The sequence below is a fragment of the Salvia hispanica genome, chromosome 3, assembly GCF_029641045.1.
Source record: "Salvia hispanica isolate PSC_SH4W2 chromosome 3, Shi_PSC_v1, whole genome shotgun sequence".
Classification (NCBI taxonomy): Eukaryota; Viridiplantae; Streptophyta; class Magnoliopsida; order Lamiales; family Lamiaceae; genus Salvia; species Salvia hispanica.
The window spans coordinates 7,943,066-7,957,923 of record NC_142694.1 but is presented as its reverse complement, the minus strand read 5'-3'; the positions used below and the strand labels follow the sequence as shown (position 1 = coordinate 7,957,923).

The 14,858-nt window shown below is 37.2% G+C and overlaps 3 protein-coding genes across 3 annotated transcripts; 2 read left to right on the top strand and 1 right to left on the bottom strand.

Moving 5' to 3' along the window:
* Nucleotides 1-139: 139 nt before the first annotated feature.
* Nucleotides 140-1,852, top strand: LOC125212981 (Eukaryotic aspartyl protease family protein). Its single transcript, XM_048113304.2, has one exon. The coding sequence runs from the start codon at nt 440-442 to the stop codon at nt 1,739-1,741; it is 1,302 nt and encodes a 433-aa protein (XP_047969261.1). The 5' UTR covers nt 140-439; the 3' UTR covers nt 1,742-1,852.
* Nucleotides 1,853-3,433: 1,581 nt separating this feature from the next.
* Nucleotides 3,434-8,843, top strand: LOC125212982 (shaggy-related protein kinase kappa). Its single transcript, XM_048113305.2, has 13 exons — nt 3,434-3,705; nt 4,404-4,613; nt 4,755-4,847; nt 4,934-4,993; nt 5,103-5,375; nt 5,469-5,543; nt 6,661-6,717; nt 6,786-6,926; nt 7,018-7,068; nt 7,275-7,370; nt 7,737-7,820; nt 7,901-8,003; nt 8,352-8,843. The coding sequence occupies exons 2-13, from the start codon at nt 4,464-4,466 to the stop codon at nt 8,438-8,440; spliced, it is 1,272 nt and encodes a 423-aa protein (XP_047969262.1). The 5' UTR covers nt 3,434-3,705; nt 4,404-4,463; the 3' UTR covers nt 8,441-8,843.
* Nucleotides 8,844-9,437: 594 nt separating this feature from the next.
* On the bottom strand, nt 9,438-14,280 carry LOC125216160 (uncharacterized). The gene is made up of 8 exons (XM_048117796.2): nt 13,915-14,280; nt 12,943-13,154; nt 12,343-12,624; nt 11,817-11,939; nt 11,150-11,300; nt 10,546-10,760; nt 9,861-9,897; nt 9,438-9,784 (listed from the first exon to the last, which is right to left on the bottom strand). The coding sequence occupies exons 1-8, from the start codon at nt 14,162-14,164 to the stop codon at nt 9,666-9,668; spliced, it is 1,389 nt and encodes a 462-aa protein (XP_047973753.1). The 5' UTR covers nt 14,165-14,280; the 3' UTR covers nt 9,438-9,665.
* Between the last annotated feature and the right edge of the window lie 578 nt (nt 14,281-14,858).

The following is a 14,858-nucleotide window of genomic DNA, read 5'->3' as shown; positions in this document are numbered from 1 at the left end:
TTGACTAACCCCACGAATCATCATAGCCTTTTCTTCAAATAAGCTATGGTCTTTATTTCAAAGCCTCTAACATATATGACAATATTGTAAGCAAAGTTTGAGAACATATGTAAGAAAAGCATTAGTCATTTTAGTAACACCAAATCAGCTCATACTTGTGGTAGGGTTTGTCATGATGCTTCACTACTTCAGCTTCTCTTGTTCCAACCACCATCCCATGATATTTTGACGCAATATCGAAATTGCACCTTCCCTTGACGTCTACATTTTTTTTAATAAATTTTTCCCTATTAATTTCACTAATCTATAATCTCTCCCTCTCTATATCCCTCTCTTTTCGAATCACCCTTTGATCATCCTCGCCTTTTTCTCATCAATTCACACACATATATTAATATATATGCTCTTCACAACCTAGTGAATAACACTCACAAAAGCAATGTATTCTTCAATGGCAATAACCCTACTACTTCTTCTCACCCTAGCGGTTTTAGCCACCTCCACTTCAAGGCACTCCCTTGAAGCCGCGAAAACCGGCTTCGCGGTGAGCCTAAAGCACGTGGACTCCGGCGGGAACTTCACCAAACTAGAGCTCCTCCAACGCCGGATGAAGCGCGGGAGAAAGCGGATGGAGAGGCTCTACGCAATGGCCCTTGCCTCCTCCGACCCCAGCGTCTCCGCCCCGGTCCACGCCGGCAACGGCGAGTTCCTCATGGAGATCTCCATCGGCACCCCGCCGTCGTCCTACTCCGCCATCGTGGACACCGGCAGCGACCTCATCTGGACCCAGTGCAAACCCTGCAAGCAATGCTTCACCTCCCCAAACCCTATCTTCGACCCCAAAAAATCCTCCTCCTTCTCCAACCTCCCTTGCTCCAGCCGCCTCTGCGCCGCCCTCCCCCTCTCCTCCTGCAGCGCCGACGGCTCCGCCTGCGAGTATCTATACACCTACGGCGACTACTCGTCCACGCAGGGCGTCATGGCCACGGAGACTTTTACATTTGGAAAAGTGTCCGTCCCCAAAGTCGGGTTCGGGTGCGGGCTAGACAACGAAGGAGGCGGGTTCAACCAGGGAGGCGGGCTAGTCGGGTTGGGCCGCGGCCCGCTCTCGTTAGTCTCCCAGCTCGACGAGCCCAAATTCTCCTACTGCCTCACATCCATCGATTCCACAAAGCAAAGCAAGCTAATCATGGGATCCTTAGCGAGCGTCGACGCTAAGGATTCAATCATGACGACGCCGCTGTTAAAAAATCCATCGTCTCCATCGTTCTACTATCTCAATTTACAAGGGATCACCGTGGGCGACACGAAGCTGCCGATCAAGGAGTCGGTTTTCAGCATCAAGGGGGACGGGAGCGGGGGGATGATCATCGATTCGGGGACGACGATCACGTACCTGGAGGGGAGCGCGTTCGAGGCGGTGAAGAAGGAGTTCAAGAGGCAGGTTAAGCTGGAGGTGGACGAGTCGAACGAGACGGGGTTGGATCTGTGCTTCAAGGTGCGGGAGGGGGAGGAGAAGGTGGAGGTGCCGAAGCTGGTGTTTCATTTCGAGGGGGCGGATTTGGATCTGCCGGGGGAGAACTACATGATCGGCGACGCGAGCGGGGTGGCGTGCTTGGCGATGGGGGGGTCGAGTGGGATGTCCATATTTGGGAATGTGCAGCAGCAGAATATGCAAGTGGTGCATGATCTTGTAAAGGAGGCGATTTCGTTTCTGCCTAAACAGTGTGATGACTTGTGATTTCATTGTGTTTACACGCAAAGAAAACTATTTCGTTTCATTGTTTGTGTGTGCGCGAAAGGGAAGGAGGATTTTACTTTCATATTCAATTCCACTTTTCACTTACTATTATTATATCGTGTAATTACGAATGATTATGCATAATTTAATAAACCAGATATCTATAGTGATAAGGCCACTAAGTTTTCTATTTTGATAAACTAATTCCCACATTATAGCACGAAAAAGGAATGGGGTGTAGTTAATTAAATATCTTGATGTTGTAATCTGTGCCACGTATGACATAGTAGTATAATTTTTTTTTTGATAGTTAGGTCTCAAAAATAGTTCAAGAAAGAGAATTGATAGTTATTTCTTACATTCATTTTATTCTTTTTTTCCTTCTATTTTATCATTACTAAGGATGACATGGGATAAGACCATCTCCAAAGTTATACTAAAATCTAAAATAAAATAGGTATTTAGTTCCAATAGTACTAAAAAACCAATCCTATTTTTAGTTTTTTTTAAAAAATACCTATCTTTAGGTTTACACTAAACCAATACCTAAAAGTTTTTCAAATTTTGTGAGTAAAAAATACATAATATAGGGAATATTCTTTTAAGTTTGAATTTAGTATAAATGGTTGGAGTAAAATTAATATTTAATGTGAGATTTACACTAAAATAAGTGTGAGTTTAGTGGAATGGCTGGAGATGCTCTAAGGAGAGGGAGGGTTGATAGAGTCCTATAACACCAAAACCTAAGCTCAAGTCCTAGAATGGGTTTTAAATAGAGCCATCACCTTATTGTAGATAAATCTAAAATAAAAAATGATAAAATATGCATTGGGATAAAAAAAATTTGAAAAACATTATCCTTTTTGGTGTTAAAGAGCTCTAAATTCTAATTATACGCATATTTATTTTGTACGTATTAAATATTAATTAAAAAACTGAAAAATAACAATTTCCTTTTTGGAGTAAAAGAATGTATCTGATCTCAAATTCAACGCTGTCATTCAAGAATTCTTGAATCCCCTGTTTTCTTGTGTCATTCCAAGATTTCTTGATTTTTTCCATTTGTGAATTTTCCTTTCACACTTGACTTTCATCACTCAATGCTTTGACTTAGCAGATTTTTGCCATTCTGTAGATCACCAACAATATTTTCACGAGAATATACCTTTGAAGGTGTGAAAGTTTGAAATGAAGGCCTTTACAGTTGGATTGAGGTCTTTGTAATTTACAGTAGACGATGAAATTATAATTTAAATCTAATTATTCATAAGGTCGCGATCCCTTATTTTACAAAGCATCTTTATTTTGAAGCAAATATATTACTCTAATCACCACACTAGGTTTGAGATTTAATGAGCAATTATATCAAATTTACAGATCAATTATTATTAAGTCCTTTACTTCCAACACAATTGTGCATTTGATTTTTTAAGACTAAACTTATCCACATATAACACAAGTGAATAAATAATTACAGCCCACTTCTACACTCTTTATACTTTGAATGAACTATAAAATACATTTTTCACGTCCAATAAAAACATGTCAAGTGTCAAAAAGTGAATGGTTATTCAACTTTGGTTACAACCGAAGAAAGAAAGAAACTTTGGTGTAACACTCACTTAATTATGTACTCCAATGCTATTTATTTTATGAATGGCGAAAAGGAGAAAAAAGTAAAGAAAAGTGTATTAGAGAGACAGAGCAGTGAATTAGTGCCTAAAAATGAATATCTCCTTTTAACTTTATCAGCAATTCAAGGAGTGCAATTCACACGCGTCCCCTTTCCTCTTCCTTCTCCGCTGCCGTTTCACCATTCCGCCACATCGCCTCTCCACAGGCCACGCAGAGCTCCGATTTCCAAATAGATTCTGGTAAAGCGATGAGGTTCGGCTAGTCTATTTTCACAAATTTCCCCCCAAACTCTAAGATCTGAGACTGGAGAGCGCTACAATTAGCGGAAGGTTCGATTTTTTTAGACTTCTTCTTCACACTGACGTTGCTGCTTGCAATTGATGACTGGCTTCTATGTTATGTGCTGAAAAGGCTAGGTTTTGGCTGATTGCACATTGTTGCTTTTGCTAGTTAATTTTATTGTCCAAACTTTGAACTTGGTTAGTTGCTTGTATTTAATAAGTTATTTTTAATGATACATGTTTCAGGAACTACTTTTTGGTAAAATAATGAACTGCAATTTATCCATTACATTCGGTTCATCGATGACTAGTTTTTTAGTTTATTCAGTGCAACAGGTAAGTAGGAATGCATTTGTCACATCACATTTGGACACAATTTGTCAATGTAGTTTCATAAAATTCAAAACAGCTATAAATATAGAAGAAGTAACAGAAATACCTGACACTCTTCCAGATACCCAAGCCAGACTACCCAACATTTCCATTAATAGATTGGAGTTCGGCTAATATCCTTGTGCATTATTAACAGAGTCAAAATTTGATCCCCCTCTATCTCCAGAGAAATATTAAAACCATATTGTATGGTATGTATGTTTACCTATGCTGCAGACATTGGATGAAGTAATTTAGATTTATATGGACAATGTTCTTCTTGCCATTACGTGTGGCACACTGAACACATTTCCTTCACTGATTATCTCATTAAATGAAGTTTGTTCTTTTGCAACCTTTTGCATTTCGATAAGGATTGGGATCATGACAAAGAGTGCTGCATCCTAAAAAATTGGAGAGGTTGTTCATCACTCATGGAATCTGCTGGCCTAGGACATGGGGGAGCTGGAAGTTCAAGATCTGCTAATAATGGCTCCAAAGTATCCTCTAGTTCAGTTGACTGGCTGGGAAGAGAAATGCTTGAAATGAGACTGAGGGATCGAGTGGACCCTGATGATGATAGGGTATGTGTGTGGCATTTTTATTGCCAACACTTATTGATGTGTTTAGCCTTTGTGTTTGTACTTTTAGTAGCTAAACCTTGATTACCTGCTTCGGTATCTAGTTTGTTTTAAAACTCATGACATATATCCCCTGTTAAGCAGGACAGTGAACCTGATGTAATTGATGGTGTGGGTGCTGAAACAGGGCATGTAATAAGGACAACCATTGGGGGCCGGAATGGTCAATCCAAGCAGGTTGGTTGAAATTACTTTTAGAAATATATCACATTAAGTGCTGAAGATAATCCTAGATGATAATTATGGTTTATTTGGGTTGACAGGTGGTAAGCTACATAGCAGAACACGTTGTTGGAACTGGTTCGTTTGGAGTGGTCTTTCAAGTAAGCCATTTTGCAGTAATTCTGAATTTTAAGTCTGCAGTGTTTGTCTCATGATAATTATATGGCCTACTCTTCTGTGTCCCGTCTTAGTTGGAACTGTTTTTAACAGGCGAAATGCAGAGAGACTGGAGAAATAGTTGCTATCAAGAAGGTTCTTCAGGACAAACGCTACAAAAATAGAGAGTTGCAGATTATGCAAATGTTGGACCATCCCAATATTGTAGCTCTAAAACATTCGTTTTTTGCAAAATCTGAGAAGGAAGAGCTTTACCTAAATCTCGTTTTGGAATATGTACCTGAAACTGTTAACCGGATTGCACGACAGTACAGCAGGATGAACCAGAGAATGCCTTTGATATACGTCAAACTTTACACATATCAGGCATGCAGAAACTATTTGTATTGTGCATTTTTGTGTTTGATTTTATTATTTTCACTTGGGGATGTTTGTCACAAGCTCTATCCCTCTATGCAGATATGTCGAGCCCTTGCATACATACATAATTGCATTGGCATTTGTCACCGTGATATCAAGCCTCAAAATTTACTTGTAAGTATATTCCTTACGGATGAGGGGCGAATTAGATTATAGCCCTACCACCTTCATTTACGAACAAATTATCAGATTGTTTCTTCAATAAAATCGCAGGTTATTAAATATGCTTTTTACTTTAACTGGGACTGTTGTCGAATACAATAACCTTTCTGGAACATTCCCTATGTGCATAAATATTTTAGGTGTGGTCTTATCCATGGTTATGCAGTTATCTTTATGATTAGAAGATTAAAAATATGAACATGCATGATATTAATGATTTAGATGACTTGAAGTTAAGACAATAAAGGGTAGGTACTCGTTTGCCAAAAGTTTGGTCAAAATTGCAAATTGGGTCAAAGTTTGTGATTTAAATAATATATCAATTATCCCTATAGATAGAGTTGTATGGATAATGTTGGTTTCAATAGTTTTGTTTTTCATTCATCACATTTTAATTTACCTAATTATAGTAGGCAATTGTGTTAAAATATATAAGAACTATGCAAGTGCTTTGAATACCAATTTTAAATAAGATCACCATAAGGTGGTCTAAGTCGAGCTCCATCTTAATTAGCTACCCCACTTTTTGTCAAAGCAGTGTCCATTATCCATGATTGTCATTTGTAATAGGATCCACTATAACCATTAACTATGATGACAAAGATAATTTATTTTGAAGTGGACCAAACGGTCAACTCTAAGTTAAACTTTGTTTTCTTTTATGTTCCTTATAGTTGAAAATGCAGCGCTGGGAGTTGATGAAGATTATGAGAAACAAAAAATGTAAAAACATCTTGCATTATTTATTAATGTAGAAGCAAGCATGGCTTGTTTACGAGATAATTAATTACTACTGATTTACAATGTAGAATCTTGTGACTGCTTTGGTTATGGAATTTTTAGCTGTATATTCCATATGATTTCATATATGCATAGGGACAGGTTTACTCGGTTTTCTTATATGTAAATGAGTAACTATAAGTTGAGATGTCTGATGTGTTAATAATAGCCCCCTTGGTCAAGAAAAGAAAAATGATCTACACACCTTTCATATGTTTGGGTGACTGTCAACTCAATTGATCAATAGTGTTTTCTTCAAGAAGCTGAAACTTTTATTGTTTTTTTTCAGGTGAATCCGCATACGCACCAACTAAAACTTTGTGACTTTGGAAGTGCCAAAGTTCTGGTAAGCTTTTGTGCAACATCAGTAAATAGCTAGTGTGTTATTGTTCATTCCTTTGGTCTGCTCATCAGGTTAAAGGAGAACCGAATGTTTCCTATATATGTTCAAGATATTACCGTGCTCCTGAACTCATTTTTGGCGCCACTGAGTATACAACTGCAATCGATATATGGTCAACTGGTTGTGTTATGGCTGAACTACTTCTTGGGCAGGTTATACAATGTTGAATAGTTTTTACAAATTTCCAAAATTTTGTGTTTCTACAGATGCTCATTAAATATCTCTCTGATCATTAATTCTCAGCCTTTGTTTCCTGGAGAGAGTGGAGTTGATCAACTTGTTGAAGTAATTAAGGTAATACAAGTCCTGCTAGAGGTTAAAAGTGAATATTTTGTGCCAGGTTCTTGTAATGGTATATGTTAGCATATATGGCAAATGGCTCTGTGTTAATTTTGATTTGTAACCTTTAATCTAATTGACCAGAGATGCAAAGACAGATTATGTATCTCCAAACTAGACATTTCTGCTTCAATTGTTTCTTGTTATCTGAATTGTGGTAGGTTTTGGGAACACCTACAAGAGAGGAGATAAAGTGCATGAACCCAAACTACACCAAGTTCAAGTTTCCACAAATCAAGCCCCATCCTTGGCACAAGGTATGCAATCTGTCGTTGTAAAGATAAATCTTTTAAATCTACTCTGTCTGTCGAAAAGCTAAGTACAGTTCAGTTCATACTTCATACATGCTTGTCCCTTTGGTTATGCTTCAGATTTATTTTTTGATATATTTGTATATTGCAATGGAAATCTATTGTAGACAGCTCTGAACTTTTTTTGTTGGTCATATAACATTATAAATATTCTGCAAAGACTTGCTCCGTATTAATTAATCTGTTTGCGGCTGCACTTTATTTTTTTAGCATGCTGGGTTGAAGCTGCATGTGTGAAAAGTGAATACCATCTCAATGTTCATTTTTAACTTTCAAGTACAAATATAGTGTGGTTATGTGTTGTTGTATCAGGTCTTCCAGAAGCGTCTGCCCCCAGAGGCGGTGGACCTTGTATGTCGGTTTTTCCAGTACTCACCAAATCTAAGATGCACAGCTGTAAGTTTCACTTTTACCTTCAAACCTGCAGTTTGGAAATCAAAAGTGAATTCACCACTGCCTCTTTTGTGGTACTGCAGTTGGAAGCTTGTATTCATCCTTTCTTCGATGAACTGAGGGATCCCAACACTCGACTTCCAAATGGTCGCCCACTTCCTCCTCTCTTCAATTTTAAACCTCAAGGTAACTTTTTGCAAATAAAACAAGTCATAAATAAATGCATGTTTTTTTGTCTTTTTTTGCCTATTTGAGCTCTTAGTTCAAAATACATGCATACAATGCTGCCATAATGTGAAGACTACTACTAAGACACTGAAACCTTGCATTGCAGTAGAATATTTGAGCTACCGGTTCGCTATTTCCTGATCTTATCTAGTTGATTGGATAGTAATTGTTTTCTCGTCGTTAATGAAATTTGTAACTCGCATGAGTCCAGTTGAAGCATCTGTAAAATGCTTTCCTCGTTAACTCATTTTCTTCTCATGTACTCTTGACTTGGAATCATCATAACACAACTCTTTCTGGTGACAGAGCTTTCAGGTATTCCTCCTGAAACTGTTCACCGCCTCATTCCAGAGCATGCCAGGGGCCAGAACTTGTTCATGGCTTTCAACTCATAGTCAGTGTATCCTGCTGCTATCTGCTTTGGTCTTATTGCACCATATTGCTACTTACATTCATGTACTTCTTGTCTGTTAAGTTTCACCAACTATTTGTAGAGGGAAAGAGTTTTTTTGGTTTGATGAAACTTATACGACAGCAATATGGTCTGCAAACTCTTTGCAACTGCCTGCGTAGCAGTCAGACTGCATACAAAGAGACTAGAGAGTGTCTATTGTAACACAGTGAGAAATGGAGATGCTTATAGATCTATCAGTTTTGTGTCGCTTGCCTATGTATATGGGTTGTTTATGTTGCCAAAAGCCCTCTTCTTCTTCGACTGTGGTAATATATGTATATTGTAAATTACCACTTGTTCGTGATACACTCAGATTATTTCCAATTGCCATATGCATTCGTCAACCTTATTTCTGGAGAATAGGAAAATTAAGTGTTTTATTAAGTGCTAATAGCTCTCTATTCTAGCCTAAAATACAGGCATGCAACAGTAGTAGTAGACTCGCATCCTCAGTATTCCTTTTTTTGTTTTGTTTTATATTCATTTGTTTTGTTTTGAGTTGGGATGCAGAAGATTAAGATATCTTTCAGTCTTACTAAGAGAATACCAGTAAGCTACACGACTCTCACTTAATTAAAAGAATAAAGTATAAACTGATGAAATTTGAAGAAGTGTGATCTCTTTAGTCTACATAGAATGAAATGGATGGAATTTGTAGGCACAACGCAACTTTGAGGACTGAATGTGCAAATCAACACTCTGATGTTATGCGCATAATATAGGCTACATGGTAAATTGGTAATCAATATTCCTCATCAGGTTTAGCACTTGAGACCTTGATCTTATGTTCTAAATGTCTCGACCTTGAACATAGGTCAATATCACACCGATATACCTGCACCACAGTTGTCAATCTTTGATATTGCAACATCACACAACTCCATCCAACACTGGTCGTAGTTCGAGCATCACCTGTTATGTTAACTGAAGTGTCAAAGTACAGAAGGAAATAAACTTTTTCTTCATTTTGCACAGTCGAATTATTATTACATTTGAAAGTTACATGGTCGGGGACATGTATGATGCTACATTACTAAAGGCATTGTTGCACTTGGGATTATCTCTTAGTGGCGCATGTATCTGCCGCATGAGTTCAATGGTGCTCCAAAAAGAGATATATAGAACACATGCTGCTATCAAAATGCAAGAGCAAGTAGCTAAATCAATTACTCCAGAAATACTTGGATTCTATCCCCCATTGTATCATTGAAGTCGAGTAACTGCTTGCCTCCCTCTTCTAGAGCTGCATCATCTAACAACTCCTTGATGTTTATGCCTCCCAAGGCTGTGAACCAACAGAACACGTAAACATAAGATTCAATCTATCGAACATTGTACAATTTCAGTAGTGTTAACAGTACCTGGAACTACATTTGTTATGCCATCCAGAAAACCAGCCTGAGAAATAAAATGGCTTTATTGGTTATTTTGAGATAGTGAAAACGCCCATTAGAGATCAATAGTAATTTCTAAAAGCACTGAAGATGCATATAATTGTAATAATATAACATTCATTCTTGTTGAGTATTTGTCTACTTCAAATACAACTATTTGTACTACTTAGGGTTTAGAGTATGAAGCATGTTGAAAATGAAACTAACCAAAACAAGAATGAAAGTGGTCAAACATTTCATAATGTATTACTACTATTATCCATCAGTAATAGAGCAAGTGGGAATCACAGTTTAATATACATTTCAATATTTAAATCCAAAAACGGATGACGAATTCGAACTTGAAAAGATCAAACCAACTTCTACAATGATAAAACATCATCAACTATTAAATATATTTAGTCAGGAAGCCAGAAATACATATTCTAGTCTGTATCAGATTCTCTCAAGTTTGAATGTGGCCATAGACATAATCAAGGGCAGCAACCTACATCTTTCGCGATTCATTTTTATGAAGAGTCAGTTCCAGGGACTTGATGTAGGTGAAACAATCTACCATTGATTTTTCAAGTTTTATGGGCACTAGCGTACACAAAAGCAAAATACTCACGTATTCATATGATATTTTGTGGAAAGAGAACATAGAACTTACAGGCACTCGGACATCTAGTCTTTCAAACCCATCTCGGCCAGTTATTTTGATTCTCAGTTTTCGTGACCAAATGCCAGAGAATGAACCTTTTGAACTGAATATCTCAGGGATCACTACTTCCACATTGGGATTTTGGGCACTCTGATTATTTTTTTCTGGGTCGATTTTGGTACTCTGTTGTATGCTGTAAGAAGAGTTGCTTACAGAGGAATAACCTGGAATATTATAAAGTTTAGCAATCACAAGTTTCTCCATGTCACCAGGGTTATATGCATCCATTAATAAATGAATGAGTAAAGAACTGTTAAGTTGAAATGGAATATGGTAAACTGCCAATTGAAATCATTTCACAGGTTTAATTGCAGATCATAAAGATATTGATATCACAGTCTCATCAGCTCTTTTGGTAAACTTCTGAAACCTTGTAATAATATAAAAAGGTTCAAGGGATAAGTTTCCCCAAACCATTCTTTGTCTAATCAGAAATAAGTTCAAATTTCAAACATTGGAATGCAAAAGTAAGTCAACCAAATCACCATGCACCACCAGTGATTAGATTTACAGTAGGAGAGAGAGTTTTGGCAGACTGAATATCAATACTTACTCTTTTGTGAGTTAGGTTTGGTAGACTTGGTGCTGTACCGCATCTCTTCTTCATAATATGCATTAAAGCCCAAGATTTCCTTAAGTTCTTCAAAAGAAGGCATACTTCCCGGAGGGGGCATCCGACCTCCTTTGATAGCCAACAAAGCATCCTAAACGCCAATTAAACCACAAGTACACACAAAATTGTTAAATCAAATAAAATAGCCAGTGAAATGAAATGAAACGAAACTCAGGCTAGATTATAACCAAACAAATTGTACCAAACAAATCGTGTCAACAGAGAAAACTAGGAAATAATATTTTACTAGAATATGGATGTTTAAATCTGCCACATCTTGTGAGAAAACTGTGAAATATTGAGTAAATATCATTCATAAATGACAACCATCTAACTCTAAGTCAACTGTGTTCAAAGCTAAGGGAAATGAATCCTTGTGGCTGGCAAATACAGAAGGTATTAGAAGATACTAAGCTGCCAGAGCAAGAAAAAAATTATGACTAAAGAATGACCTGGCAACAAGATTGATATTTTCCTAATTGATGTGAAGAGGAGTTTTCAGTTTGCAATTTAGTTCCGTCACATCACAGATACACGGATAAAGTTATAGTAGTATCATTTCAGATCAAGATTTTACAACTAAAATTAAATCAAATATAAATATTACCTGCATTGCACGAATGGAAACACCCATCAGAGACAAAGGATATGCCACAAGTTTGTATCCTATATCAGCCAGCTCATTAGGACTGAGTATAGGTGTCTTCCCACCTCCTTCAAGCATATTGGCCTGAGGATGATATATTACAAAAGAGAGTGCAATTTCATAGCCATTCAAAACTCACTCATTTACTAAAAGAAATGATAAATCTGAACAATAACCAGAGATCAATAATTATACATTGATATGCTTGTTTAAGAGAAAAATGGTACAAGTAAGACAGGGTCGCTGAAGTGTGGAAATATTTTAATTTTTAACTGCGTGACCTCTTGATGAATTGGGATTGGGAGGATATAAATAGCAACAGAAAGTTGTACCTAAAAACACATGCCGTAATAAACACTAACTTCAGCACCCCAGAATTTCACAAGAATGTGTGGATGAAGATGAAGAATTCTCCATTACTGATTATGGAAGTCTTCATCATTGTTGATTTTTTGATACGAAAGCATTTGAATGTAAAGTGAATTACCATCTTTGGGACTTGGGGACACACTTCACAAAAGGCCTCCATCTCTTCCTTTGAAGCAAGTGCGTCAATAAACAACACATCAGCTCCCGCATTACCAAGAGCACGTGCCCTCCAAAGAGACTCTTCTAAAGACACAGCTTGACGAGAATCAGTTCGTGCCACTATGACAATGTCAGAACCACTCTCCTTTCGAGCATCAACAGCTGCTTTTATTCTCATTATTGCCTCCTCTCTGGATACAACTTGGCGCCCTTGTGTATGACCACATGCTTTTGGAGAAACCTTGAGAACAACAGATAATTCACAGTAAAGGGGGATCTCAAATGAACTCATATAAGAGTATGTATTATATATCATTGATGCAAAACTATAATAATGAAACATCTATATGAACAAACGCATATGGCACTGGTTATAGATAATATAGTTAATAAATTAATATCAAGCTAAATGTGAAGATGCTCCAAAAGAGGCAACATTACAGTCAGCCCATCAGACAACCACTATTCACTATTCAGAGACCACCCGAATGGTCAGGCGCCTGTACAAGAATATGCAATAGATAACATGTGAAAAATGAATTTCTTAAGCAACACAAACCTGATCTTCAAGAATTAATCCAGCAAAACCAGCTCGAATGTACCCTCTTACAGTCCTTTTAACATTCATAGGATTACCGTATCCATTGTCTGCATCACCAATGACGGGGATGGGCACAGCCCCAGTTATTTGTTGTCCTTGATCCACCATCTCTCCATAAGACACAAGCCCAGTGTCTGGTAATCCTAAGCGAGAAGCTGATATTCCAAACCCTAAGGATTGTTGAAATTGTTACAGAACTTTCTGCTAGTACTAAGAAGATTACTATAAGTTACTATAATAGAGAAACCAAGCTTGTAAAGTTAATGAATCCGATAAACAGGAGACTAATTTGTTCATATAAAAAGAAGTAGTGTTAGTTGTTGCAAGGAAAAATGCAGCCAAATAAGTTTTTATATATCAAGAGTTGTTCTTTCAAATAGTTGTTAATAGGAACTACTAAGAAAGATGCATCAACAAACAAAAGAGTGATTACGAGACTAGCATCAGCGCAATGCAGATTTCTGGTCAGATGTACAAGATTAGATGACGTTGAAGACAATCAGCAGCAGACGAGGTTCAATTTGGAATTGACAACCAATATTTTTGGTGAAGATCATGGTTTTTCCATAAAGATGTCATTTCTCAAGGAAGATAAGCACACGCACAGCCAATCCAGATGCAAGAGAAGAGGCATCTTCCTCGCAACCAATCTTCTCGATACGAGTTAACGGCTTACATCAATATCACGTTCAAATGAAGCTACTGCAGTTAGAGCACAAAAGCCACAGACCACAAGTATTTTTGCACGAATTAAACATGACCGTCAGCATCAAGCCCCAATTTCACATTCCAGTCACACTGCCAGTGTACTAACGAAGCATGATCAAAGGATACTCACCACACCAATCTACCCACGGTCTATATCAATTATCCTTACTTAAAATGAAAAATCAAAGTCCAATCAGTAATAGGAGAGTATGGTGTATGTACCAGTAGTGAAGCAGAAATCGAAACCAGCACGATGGACGAGCTTTGCGCTCAATGCGTCGAAACAAGCTGGGCCGAGGTGAGCTCCCGGAGCACGAAGAATTCGCCTGAGGGACTCGGCGGGGGTGGCGCCGACGTCTCCCGCTGAATTAGGATATGAGAAGGTGATGATTGAGCGACGATTTGAGGAACAAAAATTTGTAGATGTGAGATGTAAGGAATGTGGATTGGGGGAAATAGAGAAGCTCATCATATCTCCGGCGACCGGCAAAGTCCTTCTTAGTTAAACCTACTCTCGTTTTTGGCTTTCAAACTATGCTGGAAATATCCAGCTTTCGTCTGCGAAAGTGACAACGTCTTCTTCTCCCTCTGTACAAAATAAAATTAAAAATAAAAATAAAAATAATAATACTCCTACAACTCATTTATAAAAAGAGAAAAAAATAGTACTCGTAGCATTAAGTTTTTTATTGTTTGTGCTCATTTCTTTATTTTTGGATTTTTATATTTATAATTTGTTTTACAGTAGTGTGTTTATCTTTTCTAATAATGTGGTTATATTTTTTTATCATGTGAATTTGTATATGAATATTTTATTTTAATTATATAAAAACCAATTTAATTAGATATTTCATATTTCAATTAAATAAAAGAATCAATTTAATTAGAAATACTACACTAAAAATTTTTAAAAATGAAATGAATATAGAATAAAAAAAAGTGATAAGAAATTTGTATAAACAGAAATGAAAATAGTTTTAATAGATGAATCAAAATGAAAAAAATGATACTTACTAGTAATTTTTGTGTAGGAAGACATAAAGTAATTAATGGAGTATTTGCTAATGCATTGAATGGTTTGACCAATTAAAATTTGTAATTTACAAATGTATCCTTTGAAACTCACTAAGTTAACTGCCTCAGGTATTTGCACGTGGCGGCCAGAG

Excerpts from the sequence above, each read along its gene's own strand:
- LOC125212982 (XM_048113305.2), top strand. The coding sequence starts at position 4,464 with ATGGAATCTGCTGGCCTAGGACATGGGGGAGCTGGAAGTTCAAGATCT. Across the intron at positions 4,614-4,754 it reads TGGACCCTGATGATGATAGG|GACAGTGAACCTGATGTAAT; the intron begins GTATGTGTGTGG and ends CCTGTTAAGCAG. Across the intron at positions 5,544-6,660 it reads TCAAGCCTCAAAATTTACTT|GTGAATCCGCATACGCACCA; the intron begins GTAAGTATATTC and ends GTTTTTTTTCAG.
- LOC125216160 (XM_048117796.2), bottom strand. The coding sequence starts at position 14,164 with ATGATGAGCTTCTCTATTTCCCCCAATCCACATTCCTTACATCTCACA. Across the intron at positions 12,625-12,942 it reads GATTAATTCTTGAAGATCAG|GTTTCTCCAAAAGCATGTGG; the intron begins GTTTGTGTTGCT and ends GTTGTTCTCAAG. Across the intron at positions 11,940-12,342 it reads GTCCCCAAGTCCCAAAGATG|GCCAATATGCTTGAAGGAGG; the intron begins GTAATTCACTTT and ends TATCATCCTCAG.
- LOC125212981 (XM_048113304.2), top strand. The coding sequence starts at position 440 with ATGTATTCTTCAATGGCAATAACCCTACTACTTCTTCTCACCCTAGCG.